This window comes from Salvelinus sp. IW2-2015, linkage group LG33 (genome assembly GCF_002910315.2).
Source record: "Salvelinus sp. IW2-2015 linkage group LG33, ASM291031v2, whole genome shotgun sequence".
Classification (NCBI taxonomy): Eukaryota; Metazoa; Chordata; class Actinopteri; order Salmoniformes; family Salmonidae; genus Salvelinus; species Salvelinus sp. IW2-2015.
In genome coordinates, this window is record NC_036872.1 from 28,431,656 (window position 1) to 28,457,187 (window position 25,532).

General features: G+C 42.0%; 2 protein-coding genes across 8 annotated transcripts in view; one reads left to right on the plus strand and one right to left on the minus strand.

Annotated features, from left to right (window-relative positions):
- The window catches only part of LOC111957958 (transmembrane protein 150A), an 18,537-nt gene extending 9,324 nt beyond the window's left edge, over positions 1-9,213 (plus strand). For all 4 annotated transcript variants that reach the window (XM_023979074.1, XM_023979073.1, XM_023979075.2 and 1 more), the window contains exons 5-8: positions 1,598-1,665; positions 4,884-5,011; positions 5,908-6,085; positions 7,916-9,213. In XM_023979074.1, the coding sequence (XP_023834842.1) occupies positions 1,598-1,665; positions 4,884-5,011; positions 5,908-6,085; positions 7,916-8,214 (673 nt within the window). In that variant the 3' untranslated portion in view covers positions 8,215-9,213. The remainder of the gene's footprint in view (positions 1-1,597; positions 1,666-4,883; positions 5,012-5,907; positions 6,086-7,915) is intronic.
- A 9,087-nt stretch (positions 9,214-18,300) lies between these two features.
- On the minus strand, positions 18,301-24,642 carry rnf181 (ring finger protein 181). Of its 4 annotated transcripts, none has more exons than XM_023979279.1 (6): positions 24,542-24,642; positions 24,122-24,222; positions 23,273-23,406; positions 22,935-23,050; positions 19,039-19,113; positions 18,301-18,805 (listed from the first exon to the last, which is right to left on the minus strand). In XM_023979279.1, exons 1-6 carry the CDS (start codon positions 24,560-24,562, stop codon positions 18,746-18,748), a joined length of 507 nt encoding a protein of 168 aa, XP_023835047.1. In that variant the 5' UTR covers positions 24,563-24,642; the 3' UTR covers positions 18,301-18,745. The 4 variants fall into 4 exon arrangements, with proteins under 4 accessions (XP_023835047.1, XP_023835049.1, XP_023835048.1 ...); XM_023979281.2 differs by having other exon boundaries at positions 24,122-24,237; positions 24,547-24,635; XM_023979280.2 differs by having other exon boundaries at positions 24,547-24,627.
- Positions 24,643-25,532: the final 890 nt, after the last annotated feature.

Genomic DNA, 25,532 nt, shown 5'->3' on the forward strand with positions numbered 1-25,532 from the left:
AGCATACTTCCAAAGTTGTGTCAAAATGGCTTAAGGACAACAAGGTTAAGGTATTGGAGTGGCCATCACAAAGCCCTGACCTCAATCCCATAAAAAATGTGTGGGCAGAACTGAAAAGGCGTGTGTGAGCAAGGAGGCCTACAAACCTGACTCAGTTACACCAGCTCTGTCAGGAGGAATGGGCCAAAATTCACCCAACTTATTGTGGGAAGCTTGTGGAAGGCTACCCGAAACGTTTGACCCAAGTTCAACAATTTAAAGGCAATGCTATCAAATACTAATTGAGTATGTACATTTCTGGCCCACTGGGAATGTGATGAAAGAAGTACAACCTAAAATAAATCATTCTCTCTACTATTATACTGACATTTCACATTCTTAAAATAAAGTGGTGATCTTAACTGACCTAAAACAGGGAATTTTTACTTGGATTAAATGTCAGGAATTGTGAGAGTTTAAATGTATTTGGCTAAGGTGTATGTAAACTTCCGACTTCAACTGTAAGTCAATGTACCCAGAGGATGGAAACTAGCTATCCTCCGGCTACGCCATGGTGCTACCCTACAGAGTGCTGTTGAGGTTATGAAGACGTACATTGCGAAACAGTGTGTTTTTAATGAATTATTTGGTGACGTGACTATATATTTAGTTAAAAATAAATCACTAAAATGTTTCTGAAATTCACTGAGGAGGATGGTCCTCCCCTTCCTCCTGTGAGGAGCCTCCACTGGTGTAGATGAATGGGAGGAGATGGGTTAAATAAAGTTTTTTGTGTATTGAGACATGGATTGTGTATGTGCGCCATTTAGAAGGTGACTGGGCAAGACATGATTTAAGTGCCTTTTGAATGAGGTATGGTAGTAGGTGCCAAGTGCACTGGTTTGTGTCAAGAACTGCAACGCTGCTGGGGTTCTGTCACGCTCAATAGTTTCCCATGTGTATCAAGAATGGTCCACCACACTAAGGACATACAGGCAACTTGACAAAACTGTAGGAAGCAATGGAGTCAACATGGGCCAGTATCCCTATGGAACACTTTCGACACCTTGTAGTCCATGCCCGATGAATTGAGGCTGTTCTAAGGGCAAAAGGGGGTGCAACTCAATGTTAGGTAGGTGTTCCTAATGTTTTGTACACTCAGTGTAAGAGGGTGGGGCTCAAGCTGCATCCCTGTCTCACCCCCTGGCCCTGAAGAGATGTTTATTGCCAATTTTAACTGCATACTTGTTTGTGTACATGGATGTTATAATGCCATGTTTTCCCCCAACACTGCTTTCCATCAACTTGTATAGCAGACCCTCATGCCAAATTGTGTCCAACGCTTTTTTTTTAAATCAACCAAGCATGAGAAGACTGCTTTTGTTTGTCAATAAGGGTCTCTCTCGCTCTTCCTCCCTCTCTCTCACTCTCTAATAATACATTCACCTACAGTCTTGTAACCATACCAGAAGAGAAATGGTGAAATAGTAACAACCTTGTTAGGAAAAGGCATGCATGACATTTGAATCATGGTCATAATATAGGCATAGTCAACTTGTGAGTGGATTCCTTATGCGTTTTGAGTGACATGTTGTTTCCTCCCTCTGGTCTCGTACAGTAAATGTGGCTCCTTCCCCCCTGAGAGCTGTCTGTTCAGTCTGATCGGGAACGTCGGAGGCTTCATGGGTAAGAAGAGCATCTTCTCCATCCCAAATGGCAAACTCTTCACCATTTTAGTGTACTATTTTTGACCTGGGCCCATAGTGCACTACTTTTGAACAGAGAGCTATGTAGGGATTAATAGGGTGTCATTTGGGATGCAGCCCTCTTCTGTCATCACTCACACTGACAATAAACTGTGCCCTTTGTATCACTCATCAGTGACATATTGGAGGTCAAAGGAAAAATCCACCCCAAACCACTCATTCCTTTAATTTACAGTGTGAAATAACAAACAAAAAATTGGCGAACATGTTTCATTTTGCCGTTATAATAAGATTGGTAGTAAAATTGTTGTGAATCTGTAGCAGCTCAAGTCTACTACAAAATCCACAATGCAATGGTTGCTCTATGGGCTGGCTGGCTAGGTAGCTAACGTAGCTTCACGCAATAAAACAAAAGACATTATCAGCATGTAACGTAGCTAGTTAGTGCAGTTTGTGTGACTTTACCGCTATCAATTTAGGAGTCTACAATCTCACCATGTTCAACCTGCAGATTGATGTGCCTCAGAGTGGAGTCTAACATTCGGAACGGCAGATATACTTTTGAGGAGATGGGGGAAACTTTGCCCATGCTATGTCAATGGGCGCTAGCTCAAAAACCCAACATTAGCACGAATTTCAGCAACAAGAAGTACATTACAAATCTTTTCTCAGATGTGAGATAATTAACTTGCCATCTGGATGGTCTTCAGAGATTAGATTTGAGGGTAGCTGAAGGATGGGATTAAAAACAAAAGATGACTTTTGTACAATGCATTGTCCATAAAATGTATGTAGAAGCCTAAGTGTTGTTGTCCATTAGTTTACTCCAATTAGGGGAGGGGTGGTAGGGTTAGGAGAAAATAAAGGAAAATTATATAACAAAAAAAGTGTGTATATACAGTACCAGTCAAAATTTGGGACACCTACTCATTCAAGGGTTTTTCTCTTTTTACTATTTTCTGCGTTGTAGAATAATAGTGAAGACATATAAACTATGAAATAACACATGGAATCAAATCAAAATATATTTGAGATTCTTCAAAATAGCACTTCGCCTTCTCTCAACCAGCTTCACCTGGAATGCTTTTCCAACTGTCTTGAAGGGTACTTACATATGCTGAGCACTTGTTGGCTGCTTTTCCTTCACTCTGCGGTCAAACTCATCCCAAAACATCTCATTTCGGTTGAGGTTGGGTGATTTTTGTGGAGGCTAGGTTATCTGATGCAGCACTCCATCACTCTCCTTCTTGGTCAAATAGCCTTTACACAACCTGGATGTGTTGGGTCATTGTCCTGTTGAAAAACAAATGATAGTCCCACTAAGTACAAATCAGATAGGATGGTGTATCGCTGCAGAATGCTGTGGTAGCCATGCTGGTTAAGTGTTACTTGAATTTTAAATAAATCACAGTGTCACTAGCAAAACATCCCCACACCTCAAACCTCCATGCTTCACGGTGGGAACCACACATGCGGAGATCATCCAGTCACCTACTCTGCGTTTCAAAGACACGGCGGTTGTAACTAAAAACCTCAAATTTGGACTCAACGGACCAAAGGACAGATTTCCACCAGTCTAATGTCCATTTCTCATGTTTCTTGGCCCAAGTAAGTCTTCTTATTGGTGTCCTTTAGTAGTGGTTTCTTTGCAGCAATTAAACCATGAAGGCCTGATTCACGCAGTCTCCTCTGAACAGTTGATGTCTGTTACTTGAACTCTGAAGCATTTATTTGGGCTGCAATTTCTGAAGCTGGTAACTCTAAGGAATGTATCCTCTGCAGCAGATGTAACTCTCGGTCTTCCTCTCCTGTAATGGTCCTCATGAGAGCCAGTTTCATCATAGCGCCTGAGGGTTTTTGCTACTGCACTTGAAGAAACTTTCAAAGTTCTTAATTTTCCTAATTGACTGACCTTCATGCCTTTAAGTAATGGACTGTTGATTCTTCTCTTTGCTTATTTGAGCTGTTCTTGCTATAATATGAACCTGGTCTTAGCCCTATTTGGTAAATCTTCTGTATACCACCCCTACCTTGTCATAGCACAACTGATTGGCTCAAACGCATTAAGAAGTAAAAGTTAATTTGTGGAATTGCTTTCCAAGGCACACCTGTTAATTGAAATGCATTCCAGGTGACTACCTCATGAAGCTGGTTGAGAGAATGCCAAGAGTGTGCAAAGCTGTCATCAAGGCATAGGGGGACTACTTTGAAGAATCTCAAATATATTTTGATTTGTTTAACACTTTCAATATATGTGTCATATCTTTGGCATCTAAACTATTATTCTACAATGTAAAAAATAAATAGAGAAACCCTTGAATGAGTGTGTCCAAACTGGTGCTGTGTAAGGGGAATTTTAAATGATGTAGACAATTACATTGCAGATAGATTATAGTTTACATCAATATTAAAGTTGATCTACCCCCTAGAAAAAATGACTTGCCATCTGTAGTATCATATAGCTTTAGAATCGTGACATTACGTACTTTCAAGGAAAATAGGCAGGTTTTCGACATATACACTGACTTTGAGAAGGGATTGCATGATGATTAGCTTAGCAACCACGTGACGCAGCATGACAACATAAACGCGATTGGTCGACAATCTGCTGGGTGGGCGTAATAAAAACATTATCTCAGTAGGAATATCGCCCAAATATGATCATTGGCTCATTCGAAAGGTTGGTTGTTTGTGCAACAGTGCAGAATTGTTTTGCTGTGTCATGGTGATAATGATCTGACAGTGGTGATTAAATACCTATAAATATACATTCTATCATTTTGTTTTTTTTGTCATTGGTGTTAAGAAATATATCACCTCACATAATCTCCTTTTTAGTACTGTAGTCATTATCACCATGACACAGCAAATGGGTGCTGAGTCCACAGGTATACTGTCAACTTTTATCAAAAACAAATATTTAAAAGAATTTCCTATATAGGCCTAACTGATCTTGTCTAGATGGATTTACATAGCAAATCGGTGTATGCCACTAGTCAGCAGTATGTGCAGAAGGGCTTGAAATGGCCTCTGGTCTTCAATCAATAATGCATGTGGCCTTTCCTCCATTATTGCCCCCCCTATTTTATCATCCATGACCCTTCTCCATTACTTCCTGTTCTGTCTTATTTATCACCACTCACTCTGCTGCCTTTGTCTGTGCTCCTCTTCATCCCATCTCTCTTGCTCTCCCCCCAGTGGTGATGGTGTGCCTTCTGCGCTATGCCCAGGTGATTGAGCACAGCCACGGTTGCTGGATTAACACCAACGCCCTGTTGTCTGGCTGCACCAACGCTGTAGGACTGGTCATGGTGGGAAACTTCCAGGTGATTCACGCCAATTCTTCTCTAGACATACAGTACATCTTGATTCCATATCTATCCTACCAGTCCCTCTCCAGTTGTGACTGTATTATCCCAATGACTTGATGTCAATTAAACCCCACCATTTTTAATTTTGGTCCTTTAGCAGACACTCTTATCCAGAACAACTTACAGTTTTGTCAATTATCAAGTGGTGGCTATATTCTCCTGCTGATTGCCTGTGTTGTCTATTGGTTAAAAACAAGGGGTGTGGGTGTTACAGGCTTTGTGTTTTTTATGTTTTGAGGTTGGACTTTAGCACGTATAGCTCATTAGCACATCTCATCAGTCTCACAGTATGTTATACATGTGCTGGTTGCTATCCCATTAGTGGGAAGGTGTTTCACCTGTGTTGGCCCAAGTGCTATTTAGGAGTGGCTGGTCCTGTGCTCCAGGCGAGCTTGAGAGATGTTGGGGAGAGCTACACCTCATGTAAACTGAGGTGTGATTTTGAAAGAAGCCTGAGTTTTGGTGTTTCCAGTTTTTTTTTTTTTTTATATAAGAAATTTGGCTCCATATTCTTTTAACTCCCTATCCTGTTTTCTTTTTGGAGGCAAACCTAGTGGTTGTCTTTTTTATAACCCCTTACTAGTGGCGTTGCCAACTTTCAGTGTGCACCCACATGGGTGCCTTTCAGAACCCATTTTGAATCCCTTTCTGTTTTAGTTGTTAAAGTGATTTTCTTTGTTAGCTCCCTTTTGTTGTGAGTGACGTTTTTGAGTTTGTCTTGTGGGCGGGTTCAGGGGGACAGTAAATGGAATTTGGGTATTCGGAGCAGCTTCACTTGTGTATAAAAATGTATGTTTTCAATCTCAATTTAAAAAAAATGGATTGACATGTTTCCCCCCCTCCTTGGGCAGGTTGACCATGCCAAGTCTCTGCACTACGTTGGCGCGGGCGTGGCATTCCCTGCGGGTCTGCTCTTCGTGTGCCTGCAGTGTGTTCTCACCTACCGGATGGCCATCACCGCCCTTGACTACTGGATGGCACATGTCCGTGTGGCGCTGGCCGCAGGAGCCCTGGTCTCACTTGTCCTTAGTATCCTTCCTGACTCGCTGGGATTGGTGGAGGGGTGGGGGGTAGGTTATTAGATATTGGTCATGATGGATTACACCATTTAATAAAAGGTGACTGATCATGTCTCCATAGCGTCATGTAATTTAAATCAAGCACAGTTAATGTGTAATTTCTCTTCTGTATTGAAACCTTGCAATGGCTAGTCTGTGAAACCACGTAAGCGGTAGTCTAGTTCCTGTCTGTGATGAATGGGGCTCTGGACAAAAGTAGTGCACTGCATAGTGTCGGGACGTGACTTTAATTAATGGGATGACAGTTTATTTGACAAATAACTATGTTTTAATTGTTACCCAATATTAAATTGATCATGTAACTATTAACACGTTAGGAATTTGGGGCACCACGGAAGAAGTTGTTTATAACGTCACCATCTCCCGACTGAAACTCAATTTGTGTTATATTGATAAGTTATTAATCATTACTTCATATTAGTCTCATTCTGAACGTCGCAGACTTCTTGAAACTGCACAAACCCCAGTCTTAGTGATCATTCCGTACCACACAAATTGATTTGATTATTTACTAACTAAATGATAACTAAATGATAACACAGGATATACACACATGGTATAGGTTATTGATTAGAAACTTAATACGATGAAAATGGATCCCTAGCGGACTTACACAATATGACACTTGTTAAAAAAGATGGAGAGTTAAGGAGAGACTACACTTGGATTTATTTGGGAACTACACTCACAGTAATCCTAAAACCTTGCCCCGAACTGCCACCCGTTTTGGGTAAGAAGTAATGCATGTATTTACGTGTTGAAGGTCTTCCTTCGTCTTGTAATTCTGTTGGACCCAGGCCTTTGTGAAAAGGGTTCGATTGGGCCTTCTCCTTAGTTCGTAAGTGTAAGGCTCTAATTGTCCACAAGAGGTCACAATGTCCTTCTCCTTAGTTGTTTGTTTACTTTCACTCGTTCTGGAAGAGTGGTCTTCTGAGGACAGCTAATCAGCCGTGTCGATGATCCCCAGAGATGTGATGAGAGCAGTGTAGTCGACGATGATTTGAAGAGAATAACCGGATGGTCCTACTTAAATTCACTTTCTTAGATACAGTACTTAGAACAGCTACTCAACCGTAACATTGATTGTTAGAGGCTACTTCGTTGTCTTCAACTCGTGTTGATTTTCAGGGTCGTGACCCAATGGAGACCTAGCTGCAGCTTGAGTCCTAGTCTGGTATGTTAATTCTTAACTCAATCTTTTATGCACTTTGGTTAAAAGGAGCATTTGTCATACTGACACGCTCTCTGAGCTCCCTCGGGCGTGGCTAGTTATGGGCCAAAACATCATCAAAAACTATGATCTCGTTAGAAAACTAGTCACATTCCTATCATAACAAAAATATTATTTTCATATTTTATTTCCTACACAATGTAAAGGATGTAAACCTGATATACAGTGTGAAAGCTCTTCAAGTTACAATATTTTCGTTATATCACTTTTGTACCTTTTAATGATAGACATTCATTTCCCATATTCCATCTCATCATTCCCCACATTCAGATGTTGAAATGTATTGTCCCAGTGTTCACTTTTGGACGTTAGAGTTTTTGGGTGGCAAAATGTCCCTGTAACAGAGACATTCCAATCCCCCATACTAGAGACCAAAAAGAGTCGTCTGCTGCATACAATTTACAATTTGGTGTGAGGTGTCATAAAACCCCCAAACCAATCCCTCCTCCCCTCTGCGGGTGATTCGTCCCATTTGGGACCCTCTGCGGGTGATGTGGCCTTTCTTCCTCCATCGATGGGGCTGTTGCGTCTCCTTAACTCTTTCCCCAGGTGGTATCTTCTTCATCCACGAGAGCTTTGTTCTCCAGCATGCAGCAGCCATCTGCGAGTGGGTCTTCACCGTGGACATCCTTGTCTTCTACGGCACCTTCACCTACGAGTTTGGCACGGTCACCAACGACACCATGATGGTCGGCCTGCAGCAGACCCACCACCACTCAGGGGTCATGATGGGCGGCACGGCCGGGGCCATGTCGCTGGGCATGGGAGCCAAGGGCCTAAAGTCCCCTGGAGGAAGCAGCACATCCACCCATCTCAACTGCACCCCAGAGAGCATAGCCATGTTGTAGCTCTGCAGGGGTCAAGGAGTTCACCACACTGCTGCAGATGGGAACCACCACACAGGCAGCAGGAGTCAATGATGGCACTGGCCAGCCAGAGGGAGGAGACAAGACATTGGAAATCACAAGAGTGACACACCGGGTCGGTATAGCTGTATTGAGTTTTTGTGTTTTAATAAGCCATCTGCTTCTCCACTACGGTTGAATTTCCTTCGCTTCATCAGCAGAAAGGAACACTTACACAAAGATGAAATATCTGGGGTGATGATGCTGTGACTGTTTCCAAGATGGCTACTGGCCTCTGCACACTGACATGATACCTTCTTTCTTAAAGATCGGTCACTGAGGCTTTTGCCAGTGTTCATCCTTGTCATGTTGGGATGACAGACACAAAATAAGGTTTATTTTATATGCCAACTTTTAGGTTTTTTTCTGCCACATTTTACAGACTTCCTCTACCTGGCCATGGCTTGTGGTGGGGCCCGGTCTCTCATGCCATTCAACTCTGCACGCTACAATTTGAATGAGAGAGTAGAGTGCGTCGTTGGATTGATCAGACTGAGTTTTTTTCTTTTGTCTGTACTCTGCCAATGTTAACGCATCGTAATAGAAAATATTGAATGTTTGAGAAGTGGAACTATAGATTGTATACCGTTATGTACATGACAGTTCAGTCTGGCCTCAGAGCAATACAAAATGTACTAAATGTATTTCTGAGCACCTCCCAGACGTATGATACCTACTAATGGTTTAGTTACTTGACACAAACTAAAGTAGGGAGGTTGGTTAAAGAGGATGGTTGGGCGTAACCCGCGACAGACTAGCAAGCCAAAGGTTGCATGTTTTAGAAACGTTAGGGACAACTATAGCATTTTAGCTAACCCTGATTGTAAACGTAACCAAATCCACCTAACCTTTGTCATTCGTTCCCCTAACTGCCAATGTTAATTCTCCTTTGTTATGGTGCAACAAGCAACCTGGTCTCAAATAAAGATGTGCAATACTATACGTCCTCAAAGATGTATGATAAGTTATGTCTTCCAATTCGTATGCTATTGTACGACCGGGTAACACGTATGATACTATACGTCCTCTAATTTGTATCATATTGTACGACTGCTATTCCATTCATAATGTAACTTAACATAATTGATGTCTCAGATTTACATACAGAATAATACGATTAGCCCTGAGACCAAGTTGAACAGGTTGTACGCACACCTTTTTATTGATCAATCAAGTATAAATGAACTGGAGAAGGATTTGTGAAATTAGCAATGTCATTTGACAAGAACATTTACACATTTTGTGCACAATACCTGCCCAAGACCTCTAATAGCGGCCTCAAAAGGGCAAGTGATATGACTTGATTTCTTATTGTTTAGAATTATATCTCTGTTTAGTGATTTATATTAGTTATTCCCTAGATAGCATTTTATAGCTGTATGAAATGCTATGTACATCTATCTAGCTGACAGAATGCTCACACAACCCTGCTGGTCTCTTCTGCCCCGCTTTTACTGGGGCAACCTCTGCGTCTCAATCACTTTTGCTTGAATTGTTTTATATTGCCTATTCATGTTGCCTCAATTTCTCACTTGTTACCTACTGGTTACATGGCTTGTGTTTTTTTTACGAGGTCACCTTACTGTTTTCAATCTTCGTTTGGTACGGTAATGGCAATTTTCATCTGCCAAAGTGAAGTATCCCAGAGTAGTGTTCTGCATTTTGTGAGGTGTTTGAGACCTTTCTATGAATAGTTAAACACATTGCTCTTAATTTCTGATCTGCAGTTTTAGCTATAGTACAACATGTAATGTACACGATTATAAGTAAGTCAACTGATCGGCTACAATCACAGGTTGGTGGCACCTTAATTGGGGTGGACGGGCTCGTGGTAATGGCTTGAGTGGAATGGTATCAAACATGGTTTCCAGGAGTTTGCCATTCCATTACTTCCGTTCCAGCCATAATGAGCCATCCTCCCCTCTGAAGCCTCCACTGGCTACAATCCATTTTGAAAGGTGCAAATATGACTCATTGAACGGTCTTATTTGGAGATTATTTATTTATATATATATATATATTATTTCAAGTCAAATTTTATGTCACATGCTTTGTGAACAACCGGTGTAGACTAACAGTGAAATGCTTACTTACAGGCCCTTCCCAACAATGCAAGAGAAAGAGAAAGAAAATGGATGGATTCCAGGCTGGTTCCTTGGAAGCCTGATTTGGATACTGTGGGCAATACAATCTCCGTAAGAGACTTCTCAAAGCCTGTTATTAATGTGCTGAGTGAGATGTATTTATGAGATGTATTTATAGAGCGTCTCAGATAGAGGTCAACCGATTATGATTTTTCAACGTCGATCCCGATTTTATTGGATGTCCAAAAAAAGCCAGTACCAAGGTTCTTTAAAAAATATATATTTTAAATAATGACAATTACAACAATACTCAATGAACACTTCTATTTAACTTAATATAATACATCAAATCTATTTAGTCTCAAATAAATAATGAAACATGCTCAATTTGGTTTAAATAATGCAAAAACAGTGTTTGAGAAGTAAAAGTGCAATATGTGCCATGTAAAAAAAAAAAAAAAAAAGCTAACGTTTAAGTTCCTTGCTCAGAACATGAGAGAGCTGGTGGTTCAATATTCCCAGTTAAGAAGTTTTAGGTTGTAGTTATTATAGGAATTAAGACGCGTCGACTATTTCTCTCTATACCATTTGTATTTCATATACCTTTGACTATTGGATGTTCTAATAGACACTATTGCCAGCCTAATCTCAYGAGTTGATAGGCTTYAAGTCATAAACAGCGCTGTGAAGCAAGCATTGCTAAGAGCTGCTGGCAAACYCAGTACATTTTGAATGAATGCTTACGAGCATGCTGCCTACCACCGCTCAGTCAGACTGCTCTATCAAATCATTGACTTAATTATAATATAATAAACACAGAAATATGAGCCGTTGGTCATTTAATATGGTCAAATCCAGAAACTATCATTTCGAAAACAAAACGTTTATTCTTTCAGTGAAATACAGAACCGTTCCGTATTTTACCCAACGGGCGGCAACCCTAAGTCTAAATATTGCTGTTAAGTTGCACAACCTTCAATGTTATGTCATTATGTACAATTCTGGCAAATTAGTTCGCAATGAGCCAGGCGGCCCAAACTGTTGCATATAACCTGACCCTGTGCAATGAACAAGAGAAGTGACACAATTTCCCTAGTTAATGTTGCCTGCTAACATGAATTTCTTAACTAAATATATGCAGGTTTAAAAATGTATACTTCTGTGTATTGATTTTAAGAAAGGCATTGATGTTTATGGTTAGGTACATTTCGTGCAACGATTGTGCTTTTTCCGCGAATGCTCTTTTGTTAAATCATCCCCCGTTTGGCGAAGTAGGCTGCGATTCGATGATAAATTAACAGGCACCGCATTGATTATCTGCAACGCGGGACAAGCTAGTTCACCTAGTAATATCATCAACCATGTGTAGTTAATCAATCTTCACATAATCACTAGTTGTTTTTTATAAGATAAGTTTAATGCTAGCTAGCAACTTACCTTGGCTCCTTTCTGCACTCGCGTAACAGGTGGTCAGCCTGCCACGCAGTTTCCTCGTGGAATGCAATGTAATCGGCGTCCATAAATACCGATTGATATGAAAACTTGAAATTGGCCCTATTTAATCAGTCGACCTCTAGTCTGAGTAGGAGTGCTGCTCTAGGATCAGGTTCCCCTTTCAATATAACCTTATTTATTTCTCATTGCCAAACATCTAAGTGTAATGAGTTGAAATGGTTCAGAATAAACCTCTCAACTTTGACTGACTACCAACCAAATATGCCCCAGGTGAGGGTCACCAGGAGAAAACGTATTTCTGTAGTTAACCAGCGCCACCTTGAGGCCAATGATTGTCTCCGTAGAGAGAAATCAAATGCAAGTCATTAATAGCCAAGTCCCTGGGGCCTATGTTTAAGGGGTTTCAATTGAAATGGGCCCCAACTGCCCAGGGGCTTCACTGGCAGATTTCTTTACGCAAATGTATAAAGAACTTTATATGCCTATGTATTTCCTGAAATTTTAAAAAATTGAATTTTTTAGGGGGTGGGCCCCTATAACATTAGTGATCTATGACATTATCACTAACCCAGTATTTTCTGTTGGGCCATTGTGTGTCTGGTATATTTTCAACTGTACAATACAATCACTGAATGGTGTTTCAGCCAACAAAACTATTTTAAATGTTTAGTTTTCTTCATGTCAGCTACCTCTGTGATTGTGAGGACTTGTTGTTCCAAGGCAGATGCTGAGCAGATGCGTAGCTGGTATTTCCTATTCTTCTTTCCAAAAAAGATAGGAATCTACACTGGAATTTGGTGGGTTGGCTATGTTATAAAACAGCCAGGCCACACACAAAATACAAAATGAAAGCATACTGGTAGTTTCTGATGTAAACATTCTATAGCTCCAGTGTAAGTTCACTCAGTTTGATTCTGTTGGCTTTTTTCCCCCTCATTCTCTACCAGCCAAAGTTTTTTTCAAATATTTGATTTCAAAGAACCTTATTTTGTGATGTATTTCACCATACTGTAACTTAGTATCAAGGTTAGACTTCAACCGGCAGCTTTGACGAAAATGTACCTACACGGGATTGGAACTATTCTGTGTAAACATTTCTCTTTATAGTAGACAAGGCCAAAACGTGATATGGCATTTATGTACTTTTTTGTTCCAATTCCTGCACTTATTGTAACTTTTTTAGTTGTGCGTTTTGTGTGAGAGAATACCAATTCCAGTTGCAAAAGACTAACAGCAATGCAGATCAAATGTCTTGGAAAGATATAATAGTTTTCAAAGATTATAAAATGACTATGTAAAACATGTATTTTACTCTAATTCTTCTCTATATAATGGGAGGAAAGATGATACCTTCCCCCCCCCCAAAAAGCAAACAAAGCATTTTCTTTTATAAATTGTCTCTAAAGGTGTATGCTGATCTATCATTTACCAATTTTATTTTGTCAGATTTATATTCAAATATGAAATAAAATTGAATTATAAGCAAATGATCTGCTCTTGTATGGTTTATTTTTGGGCAGAAGATTGGTAAATGGTTTGTTTCGACATGACTGATCTGGGATGAGTATCAGCTGCATCCTCTCAGAAAAATCAGTTGGATGGCTTGGCAGACTACCCACTGAAAATGTCTATTTAATCAATATTGCATAAGTTGACTCAACTCTTTATTATTGCATTGTAGCTACCAAGGGTTACCCTGGTGCGTCAGACCACTTGGCATGGTTGAAGAGGCTAGGTCTGACAAATACAGGCAAATCAACGTTAGGCCTTCCATTGAGCCCAGAACATCAACCCCTCCAAAATTACTGCTCCTCTCTGCCTTGTGAAACCAGACTAACTGCAATGTGTGATATTGCAAGATCACTCAGGTTTTGAGGCTACCTTTCCTCAATTATTTGACTTCTGTTCTCTACAAGAAATCCCTTCATTGTAGTCAGAGAAATATGGCAGAACCAATTATCCCTGCCTTGAAATAGTTGAGTACCGTTAGCATTTCAGAGCAACTGTCTATTTTCAGGACTCAATCACAGGAGTCAGCAGTTGGAGGTTATTTTGTCATATGTTTACGAATGGACATAAAGCATAAACCAGTTTGGCTAACCAGACCAACAATGCTATACATGCTTTATAACCACCCATGGGACTTTGTGTGAAAAAAGCTGGATAATTTTCTTTGGGGTAAATATAACATGACTATATCAAACGTTTTAATATTTGAGGAAATGAGATTGAGTGGTTTACAGTTCGGCTCAAGAGGACCTGAGAAAAACCACAGCTGTGAGATTGGTCCTTAATGAATACAAATATAAATGCAACATGTAAAGTGTTTGTCCCATGTTTCATGAGATGAAACAAAAGATAATCGAAATGTTCCATACGCACAAAAAGCTTATTTCTGTCACTGTTTGCACAAATGTATTTACAGCGCATTCGTAAAGTATACAGACCCCATTACTTTTTCCACTTGTTACGTTACAGCCTTATTCTAAAATTGATTAAATAAAACATTTCATCAATCTGCACACAGTACCCTATAATGACAAAGCAAAAACAAGTTGAGACATTTTTGCAAATTTATGACAGATAAAAACGTATACCTTATTTACGTAAGTATTCAGACCCTTTGCTATGAGACTTCAAATTGAGCTCCGGTGCATCCTGTTTCTACAACTTGATTGGAGTCCACCTGTGGTAAATTCAATTGATTGGACATGATTTGGAAAGGCACACAAAATCAAATGAAATGTTATTAGTCACATGCGCCGAATACAATAGGTGTAGACCTTACAGTGAAATGCTTACTTACGAGCCCTTCACCAACAATGCAGTTAAAAATAAATTAATAAGAAATAAAAGCAAGTAATTAAAGACAGCAGTAAAATAACAATAGCGAGACTATATACAGGGGGGGTACCGGTACAGAGTCAATGTGCGGGGGCGCCGGTTAGTTGAGGTAATATGTACATGTAGAGTTATTAAAGTGACTATGCATAGATGATAACAACAGAGAGTAGGTGTAAAAGGGGGGGGGGGGGCAATGCAAATAGTCTGGGTGGCCGTTTGATTAGATGTTCAGGAGTCTTATGGCTTGTGGGTAGAAGCTGTTTTCATAGCCTCTTGGACCTAGACTTGGTGCTCCGGTACCGCTTGCCGTGCGTTAGCAGAGAGAACAGTCTACGACTAGGCTGGCTGGAGTCTTTGACAATTTTTAGGGTCTTCCTCTGACACCGCCTGGTATAGAGGTCCTGGATGGCAGGAAGCTTGGCACCAGTGATGTACTGAGCCGTACACACTGCCATCTGTAGTGCCTTGCGGTCGGAGGCCGAGCAGTTGCCATACCAGGTAGTGGTGCAACCAGTCAGGATGCTCTCGATGGTGCAGCTGTAGAACCTTTTGAGGATCTGAGGACCGATGCTACACCTGTCTATATAAGGTCCCACAGTTGACAGTGCATGTCAGAGCAAAAACCAAGCCATGAGGTCAAAGAAATTGTAGAGCTCTGAGACAGGTTGTGTCGAGGCACAGATCTGGGGAAGGGTACCAAAACATTTCTGCAGCATTGAAGGTCCCCAAGAACACAGTGGCCTCCTCCATTCTTAAATGGAAGAAGTTTGGAACCACCAAGACTCTTCCTAGAAATGGGCGCCGGGCCGAACTGAGCATTCGGGGGAGAAAGGCCTTGGTCAGGGAGTTGACCAAGAACCCGATGGTCACTCTGACAGAGCTCCAGAGTTCCTCTGTGGAGATGGGAGAAACTTCCAGAAGCACAAGCATCTCTGCAGCACTCCACCAATCAGGCCTTTATGGTAGAGTGGCCAGACTGAAGCCACTCCTCAGTAAAATGCACATGACAGCCCGCTTGGAGTTTGCCAAAAGGAACCTAAAGGTCTCTCAGACCATGAGAAACAAGATTCTCTGGTCTGATGAAACCAAGATTGAAATCTTTGGCCTGAATGCCAAGCGTCATATCTGGAGGAAACCTGGCACCATCCCTACGGTGAAGCATGGTGGTGGCATCATCAAGTGGGGAAGTTTTTCAGCGGCAGGGACTGGGAGACTAGTCAGGATTGAGGGAAAGATGAACGGAGCAACGTACAGAGAGATCCTTGCTGAAAACCTGCTCCAGAGTGCTCAGGACCTCAGACTGGTGCGAAGGTTCACCTTCCAACAGGACAACGACTTTAAGCACACAGCCAAGACAATGCAGGAGTGGCTTCGGGACAAATCTCTGAGTGGCCAGCCAGACTTGAACCTGATCGAACATCACTGGAGACCTGGAAATAGCTTTTCAGCGACGCTCCCCATCCAACCTGACAGAGCTTGAGAGGATCTGCAGAGAAGAAATGGGAGAAACTCCCCAAATACAGGTGTACCAAGCTTGTAGCGTCATACCCAAGAAAACTTGAGGCTGTAATCGCTGCCAAAGGTGCTTCAACAAAGGGTCTGAATAGTTGTGCCATTGTGATATTTCACCTTTGTATTTTTTATTAATTTGCAAACATTTCTAAAAACCTGTTTTTGCTTTGTCATTATGGGGTATTGTGTTTAAATTGATGAGTGGAAAAAAACTATTTCATCCAATTTAGAATAAGGCTGTATCAAAATGTGGAAAAAGTCTAGGGTTCTGAATACTTCCCGAATGCACTGTACATCCCTATTAGTGAGTTTCTCCTTTACCAAGATAATCCATCCACCTGACAGGTGTGGCATATCAAGAAGCTGATTAAACAGCATGATAATTACACAGGTGCACTTTAATGCTGGGGACGATAAAAGGCCACTCTAAAATGTGCAGTTCTGTCACACAATATAGTTCTACAGATGTCTCAAGTTTTGAGGGAGTGTGCAATTGGCATGCTGACTGCAGGAATGTCCACCAGAGCTGTTGCCAGAGAATGTAATGTTCATTTCTTTACCATAAGCCTGCTTCAACATTGTTTTAGAGGATTTATCAGTACGTCCAACCGGCGTCACAACCGCAGACCACATGTAACCACGCCAGCCCAGGACCTCCACATCCGGCTTCTTCACCTGCGGGATCGCCTGAGACCAGCCACCCAGGAAAGCTGATGAAACTGGGTTTGCACAACAGAAGAACTTCTGCACAAACTGCCAGAAACAGTCTCAGGGAAGCTCATCTGTGTGCTCGTCGTCCTCACCAGTGTCTTGATCTGACTGCAGTTCGGCATTGTAACCGACTTGTGGGCAAATGCTCATCCTTGATGGCCACTGCCATGCTGGAGAAGTGTGTTTTAACGAATGAATCCCGGTTTCAACTGTACCGGGCAGATGGCGGACAGCATGTATTTGGGCGAGCTGCTTGCTGATGTCAACTTTGTGAACAGAGAGCCCCGTGGTGGTGGGGTTATGGTATGGACAGGCATAAGCTACGGACAATGAACACAATTGCATTTTGTTGATGGCAATTTGAATGCAGAGATACTGTGATGAAATCCTGAGGCCCATTGTCATGCCATTCATCCGCTGCCATTACCTCATATTTCAGCTGAATAATGCACAGCCCCAAGTCTCAACGATCTCTACACAGTTCCTGTAAGCTGAAAATGTCCCAGTTCTTCCATGGCCTGCATACTCACCAGACATGTCACCCATTGAGCATGTTTGGGATGCTCTGGATCGACGTGTACGCAGCGTCTTCCAGTTCCCGCCAATATCCAGCAACTTCGCACAGCCATTGAAGGAGTGGGACAACATTCCACAGGCCACAATCAACAGCCTGATCAACTCTATGCAAAGGAGACGTGTCGTGCTGCATGAGGCAAATAGTGGTTACCCCAGATACTGACTGGTTTTCTGATCCACCCCACTATTTTCTTTTTAAGGGATCTGACCAACAGATGCCCGTCTGTTTTCCAATCATGTGAAATCCATAGATTAGGGCCTAATTTATTTATTTCAAATGACTGATGTCCTTATATAAACTGTAACTCAGTAAAATCTTTGAAAATGTTGCATGCTGTGTTTAAATTTTTGTTCAGTGTATTATCACAGGTAGAGTGTGTACTGAGTGCTGTTCCTTAAGCTTTCTTCAATACCCTATACCAAGGTAGGGTGTTAAAGGCCCAATGCAGCCATTTTTATATCAATATAACAATTAAGTACCGTACTGTAATAGAGGTTACAGTAAAATCGACCAAAATAGTTTTTTTAGCAAACAACTATTTCTCAAGCAAGAAATTTGCTAGGACTGTCTGGAAGTGGTCTGAGTGGGGAGGGGGAAACTGAAAACGAGCAGTTATTCAAACTGAGGTTTGGAACTCTTTGTTATTGGTCTATTATCCAATTTACCGCATGGTGATGTCACCATGGAAAACCAGAACTCCTGCTGATTAGAAAGTCCTGTGTAGATTGTATTTTTAACCAGCATCTATAACCAGCATCTATAACCAATAACACTGATTAAAAAGAAATATATACAAATATTTTGTGTGTTTCATCAGCTGTTGTACAAAATGATACAAAACATAGGTAAACAGAATTTTGACTGCACTGGGCCTTTAATGACGATGCCAAAGCAATCAACACTATAAACAGATTGAATTTAAAGTCTGATAAATATGGTGAGGCCAGCAAAACATATGCCATGAAAAGCCATTTAATCATCTGTTTGGTAAATGTATTGCATCTTGGCGAAAAGGAAGAAATGCTATGATGTGTTAAGGCAGTGAATGTAGAGTTCAAACAGACTCAACTGTCTCAGTATTCCTTTCATTGTATAATGATCATCCATAATTTCAATCTGTATCACAAAATGGGTCTTTGTACAATTGACTGTATTTAAAACTGACATATTTACAGTACATACGATAAAACATAATAGCTACATAATATTTGCAGCTTTTGTCAATTCTTAATTCTATCGCGACCCAACGCTAGAAAGGTGAAATCAGCAATAAGCAGTGTGCTCTGAGCCGTTATGTGTACATGGCTCCATGCAGATCTTCCAGTCTGTGTTCCCTCTGTTTTCTCCTGTCCTGTAACAGACAGAAATGCTCCATTTAGTAACGGGTTGACGCTGACCATTGCTGTGTCCCAAATGGCACCCTATTCCCTATCCAGTTCACTACTTATTTTGACCACGGCCCATAGACCACTACAGTTAATAGGGTGCCATTTGGGACGCATACCAAGTTTCAACTCTAAAAGGGAAAAGCACTTTGAATTCGATTTCCCAGGATAATGACTGATACCCTAGTTCCACACCCACCTTGTCCTTCTTGAACTCTTCATACTCTGGATTGTCGGTTGGTAGCTCGAGACGGCATAGCGGGCAAGAATTTGTCTGTGATGATAGACAGCAAGAGTTAGAGGGATTCTTCAAGGGTTATAGCCTAGTGGTTAAGAGCGTTGGGCCAGTAATCGAAAGGTAACTGGTTCGAATCCCCAAGCTGACTAGGTGAAAAATCTGTTGAAGTGCCCTTGAGCAAGGCACTTAACCCCAATTGCTCCTGTAAGTCGCTCTGGATAAGAGCGTCTGCTAAATGACAGTCCCAAGACGCTTATGGGGATCATAGATCAAAACGGAGAACACCCTGTCTTTGTGAGAGTCTCATCTTTCCATAGATGGGTCATAATAGTTTGCCTAACCGTTCCGACGCTACACACGATTTTGTGAGACCGATTTACCGTTCGGATGCTACAGACAATTTTGTGAGAAGACCGATTATACATTGAGTGTAGAAAACATTATGAACTCTTTCCATGACAGATTATCCAGGTGAAAGCTATGATCCCTTATTTATGTCACTTGTTAACCCCATAAGACCCGCGCCCTCCGGAAATCTAAATAAGCATAATGAAACAATCCCCATAAAAATCTGCCAGTTTAAGCTAGAGATATGTTTTTTTGCATTGGATGCATCTCAGTCCACCACATCCGCCAGAGTCGCACTTCCACATCTGCAGTGAAAGTTGACAGAGATAGAGCGGTGTTTGTCAGACCATGAGACTTCCCGAAAATCGGTKTTCTCACAAAATTGTCTGTAGCATCCGAACGGTAAATCGGTCTCACAAAATCGTGTGTAGCGTCAGAACGGTTAGGCAAACTATTATGACCCATCTATGGAAAGATGAGACCAAGTCACCAAGTCACTTGGCTCTGTCATATCCTCACATGATCTCTCCTATCATTGCTATGCAGACGACACACAATTAATCTTCTCCTTTCCCCCTTCTGATAACCAGGTGGCGAATCGCATCTCTGCATGTCTGGCAGACATATCAGTGTGGATGACGGATCACCACCTCAAGCTGAACCTCGGCAAGACGGAGCTGCTCTTCCTCCCGGGGAAGGACTGCCCGTTCCATGATCTTGCCATCACGCTTGCTTAACAACTCCATTGTGTCCTCCTCCCAGAGCGCTAAGAACCTTGGCGTGATCCTGGACAACACCCTGTCGTTCTCAACCAACATCAAGGCGGTGACCCGTTCCTGTAGGTTCATGCTCTACAACATTCGCAGAGTACGACCCTGCCTCACACAGGAAGCGGCGCAGGTCCTAATCCAGGCACTTGTCATCTCCCGTCTGGATTACTGCAACTCGCTGTTGGCTGGGCTCCCTGCCTGTGCCATTAAACCCCTACAACTCATCCAGAACGCCGCAGCCCGTCTGGTGTTCAACCTTCCCAAGTTCTCTCACGTCACCCCGCTCCTCCGCTCACTCCACTGGCTTCCAGTTGAAGCTCGCATCCGCTACAAGACCATGGTGCTTGCCTACGGAGCTGTGAGGGGAACGGCACCTCCGTACCTTCAGGCTCTGATCAGGCCCTACACCCAAACAAGGGCACTGCGTTCATCCACCTCTGGCCTGCTCGCCTCCCTACCTCTGAGGAAGTACAGCTCCCGCTCAGCCCAGTCAAAACTGTTCGCTGCTCTGGCACCCCAATGGTGGAACAAACTCCCCCACGACGCCAGGTCAGCGGAATCAATCACCACCTTCCGGAGACACCTGAAACCCCACCTCTTTAAGGAATACCTAGGATAGGATAAAGTAATCCTTCTAACCCCCCCCCCCTTAGAGTTAGATGCACTATTGTAAAGTGGTTGTTCCACTGGACATCATAAGGTGAATGCACCAACTTGTAAGTCGCTCTGGATAAGAGCGTCTGCTAAATGACTTAAATGTAAATGTAAATGAGACTCTCACAAAGACAGGGTGTTCTCCGTTTTGATCTATGATCCCCATAAGCGTCTTGGGACTCGTCTGAAGTTGGTACAGCCGATCTGCCAACTTCTGCCTGTAGCGTCCTAACAGTTTACACACTAATATGACCCCTCTGTGGAAAGGTGAGACTCGCACGAACATGTCGGTTGTTTTGCGCTAGGATGCCCTCACAAGACTTGTCTGACGGTCCCCCGGTACCAGTTGAAAAAATGTATGGAAGTACACTATACGATGCAATCGGAATGTATTCAGACCCCTTCCCCTTTTCCACATTTTGTTACGTTACAGCCTTAATCTAAAACGAAATTTTTGCAAATTCATTTAAAAAAGAACACTGATATGACATACATAAGTATTCAGACCCTTCGCTACGAGACTCAAAATTGAGCTCAGGTGCATCCTGTTTCCATTTCCTATAATTTGATTGGAGTACAACTGTGGTAAATTCAATTGATTGGATATGATTTGGAAAGGCACACCTGTCTATATAAGGTCCCACAGTTGACAGTGCATGTCAGAGCAAAAACCAAGCCATGAGGTCGAAGAAATTGTCTGTAGAGCTCTGAGACAGGATTGTGTCACGGCACAGATCTGGGGAAGGGTACCAAAACATTTCTGCAGAATTGAAGGTCCCCAAGAACACAGTGGCCTCCATCATTCTTAAATGGAAGAAAATTGGAACCACCAAGACTCTTCCTAAAGCTGTCCACCTGGCCAAACTGAGCAATCGGGGGAGAAGGGTCTTGGTCAGGGAGGTGACCAAGAAACTGATGGTCACTCTGACAGAGCTCCAGAGTTCCTCTGTGGAGAAGGGAGAACCTTCCAGACGGACAACCATCTCTGCAGCACTCCACCAATCAGGCCTTTATGGTAGAGTGGCCAGACAGAAGCCACTCCTCAGTAAAAGGCACATGACAGCCCGCTTGGTGTTTGCCAAAAAGGCACCTAAAGACTCTCAGACCATGAGAAACAAGATTCTTTGGTCTGATGAAACCAAGATCGAACTCTTTGGCCTGAATTCCAAGCACCACATCTGGAAGAAACTTGGCACCATCCCTGCGGTGAAGCATGGTGGTGGTGGCAGCATCATGCTGTGGGGACGTTTTTCAGCGGCAGGGACTGGGACTCAAATGGATCGAGGGAAAGATGAACGGAGCAAAGTACAGAGAGATTATTGATTAAAACCTGCTCCAGAGTACTCAGGACCTCAGACTGGGGCAAAGGTTCACCTTCCAATAGGACAATGACCATAAGCACACAGCCAAGACAACACAGGAGTGGCTTCGGGACAAGTCTCAAAGTACTTGAGTGGCCCAGCGAGAGCCCGGACTTGAACCAGATCAAACATCCCTAGAGAGACCTGAAAATAGCTGTGCAGCAACGCTCCCCATCCAACCTGACAGAGCTTGAGAGGATCTGCAGAGAAGAATGGAAGAAACTCCCCAAACACAGGTGTGCCTAGGTTGTAGCGTCATACTCAAGAAGATTCAAGGCTGTAGTCACTGCCAAATGTGCTCAACTAAGTACTGATTAAAGGGTCTGAATACTTATGTAAATGGGATATCTGTAAAAAACAAATMATATATATATAAATGTCATTATGGGGTATTGTGTGTAGATTGATGAGGGGAAAAAAGGATTTCATACATTTTAGATTAAGGCTGTAACGTAACAAAATGTGGAAAAAGTCAAGGGGTCTGAATACTTTCCGAATGCACTCTATATATGTAGACTGTTTTAGTGACAAAAATAAGGGGTTAAATAAATATAAGAAAGATCAGGAAACATGATTATTTCTATCTTTCAGATATAGGACAGACACTTCAGAAAGTAATTACACTTCAGGTAATTAGTACATTCATTTGTACATACCATCAAACCTATATGTGAAAAATGTATCCGTGTGTGTGTGTGTGACGATTCAGTGGACAGGCCCTCACCTTCCCTAACCAGGGCAGGATACAACCAGAGTGAAAGAGGTGTTTGCAGGGCATCTCCCTCACCGTCTCCTGCTCCTCAAACTCCAGCAGACACACAGGACACTTCAGCCCTTTGTCTAGATGAGGGGGGAGAGAGCAAGTTCCATCACACAGTCTGAAACATCCACAGACAACTGACTACACTTGCAGACTACAGAGGTAGTCGTGCATGCAATTATAATGAATTAAAATTGGGTACCACGTGAGACAGCATAGTATTTTGATAGTAGCCTATAATTCCCAAATGTTTTTCACAGGTAATTAGCTAGAGGGTAGCTTATTCGTGCAGCAGGACTTACCTGCTTGCTCTGGGGATATGACAACCACAGGTAAGGTTTGGACAGCTGTTTTAGCAGCTGGGGGAGGAAGACGCTGGTCCCAGTCCGATAGATCAAACGCTCCTGAGTCAATGTCGAGGCCCTGCATCAAAGACCTACACAGAGGTCAACAGGCAATGTAACAGTAGGTGGTGGTAAGGCACCATAACGTTGGATGCCAACTGCCGATAAACCCCACCGAAGAAAAAGAACAGGCAATGTCAGCACAGATAGATCAATGAGATAGATATTTCACCGGATGTATAAATGTGAAGCATCCGCTTGGCGTTTCCACTCATTACCAAATATTGTAGTGAGAAGAAGCCCAATGCCCGGCAGAATATGGAAAAAGATAGATTTTAGCCGACATTCTGCAAATTTTCTCATCGATGAAAAAATGTATCTCAATAAAGTTCTGTTCCCTAAACTAAAATCTGTTATGAACAGAGTGGATTATGTTTTGTAGACTTTACCCTTTGCAAAAGTTGTAAAAAACTGCGTTGTTTAGAAGGAGTGCAAAGGCGAATTGAGTTACATCACACGAAAACTTCACAGAAGAGGTGTTCCCTAACCGAACTAAAACGCGCCAATAGGATCTCGCTAGCTCGTGCTTGGCTCTGCCCATATTGCTTGTTCTGTACACTATGACTAATTTGTTCCCATTGGAAACGACAGGCTGTGGTCTATCTTGATTTAGTTATAAAACATCTTCGATGTCAGTCTCTCAGTGGCAGACAGTTAATGTAGGATATTGGATACAAAATACAGAATGGATTGTGTTGCATCACTTGGGTTGCTAGCTAGTTAGTTTGGTAGCTCTTTGAACCTCACCTGGCCAGTTCTAGTAGTGCATTCTGACGGTACTGTTCTTCGGGATTCGTTGGTTCACAGTCATGCTCATCAAAATAAGAAGCCATCTTCAGATTACCAATCTGTGGAACGTCAAACTGTTTTCCTTAGCCACATTAGCTAACCATGAAGCTAATTTAATTTGACTCTTTTTGAATTTACTAAAAATAGATTGAGCAAAATGACACTCAAAGCCCAAGCTACCTTCCGATCTCGAGTTGATTCAATAACATTAGCAAGCTAGCTAGCTACACAGTAGGCTAATCCATTTAGCTAACCCCTATACTGCTCAACCACTCTCATTGAGCTGTTTTAGCCAAATTGTCGAATACACAGAAATGTCCGTGAATACACTGTGCTATACTGCGACATCAAATTAAAGTCACACAAAAGTTGACTTACATTACCTGTGTGTTTTGTCATAACCTGAAATGTGCAGCAACTAGCCAGCTAGCTACACCACACTGTCTACCGGGTATGACAATGCACCATCACGTGACTTTTTACGTCCTATCACACATGTGTGGGTGGGGTTCAGGATCTCTCTTTCTTTCGATTCAATTCAAAGGGCTTTATTGGCATGGGAGACATATGTTTACATTGTCAAAGCAAGTCAAATATATATTAAATAAAAGTGAAATAAAACAATACAAAATMAACAGTAAACATTACATACACAAAAGTTCCAAAGGAATAGAGACATATCTAATATCATATTATGGCTATGTACATTTTAACGACGTGCAAATAGTTACAGTACAAAAGGGAAAATACATGAACATAAATATGGGTTGTATTTACAATGGTGTTTGTGCTTCACCGGTTGCCTTTTTCTTGTGGAAACAGGTCACAAATCGTGCTGCTGTGATGGCATACTGTGGTATTTCACACAGTAAATATGGGAGTTTATCAAAATTGGATTGTTTTCTAATTCTTTGTGGGTCTGTGTAATCTGAGGGAAATATGTGTCTCTAAAATGGTAATATATTTGGCACGAGGTTATGAAGTGCCGCTCAGTTTCCACCTAATTTTGTTGCACACAGCTTGTCTTCTCTTGAGAGCCAGGTCTTCCTACGGCGGCCTCGCTCAATAGCAAGGCCATGCTCACTGAGTCTGTACATAGTCAAAGCTTTTCTTAATTTTGGGTCAGTCACAGTGGACAGGTATTCTGCCACTGTGTACTTTCTGTTTAGGGCCAAATAGCATTCTGGTTTGATCTTTTCTTTTGTTAATTGTTCCTAATGTGTCAAGTAATTATATTTTTGTTTTCTCATGATTTTGTAGGGTCTAGTTGTGTTGCTGTCCTGGGATTATGTGGGGTCTGTTTGTGTTTGTGAACAGAGCCCTAGGACCAGATAATTTAAGGGACTATTCTCTAGGTTCATCTCTCTGT

Excerpts from the sequence above, each read along its gene's own strand:
- rnf181 (XM_023979278.2), bottom strand. The coding sequence starts at position 24,562 with ATGACAAAACACACAGGTAAT. Across the intron at positions 23,407-24,121 it reads GCACTACTAGAACTGGCCAG|GTCTTTGATGCAGGGCCTCG; the intron begins GTGAGGTTCAAA and ends ACCTCTGTGTAG. Across the intron at positions 18,806-19,038 it reads AAGAGTTCAAGAAGGACAAG|GACAGGAGAAAACAGAGGGA; the intron begins GTGGGTGTGGAA and ends TGTCTGTTACAG.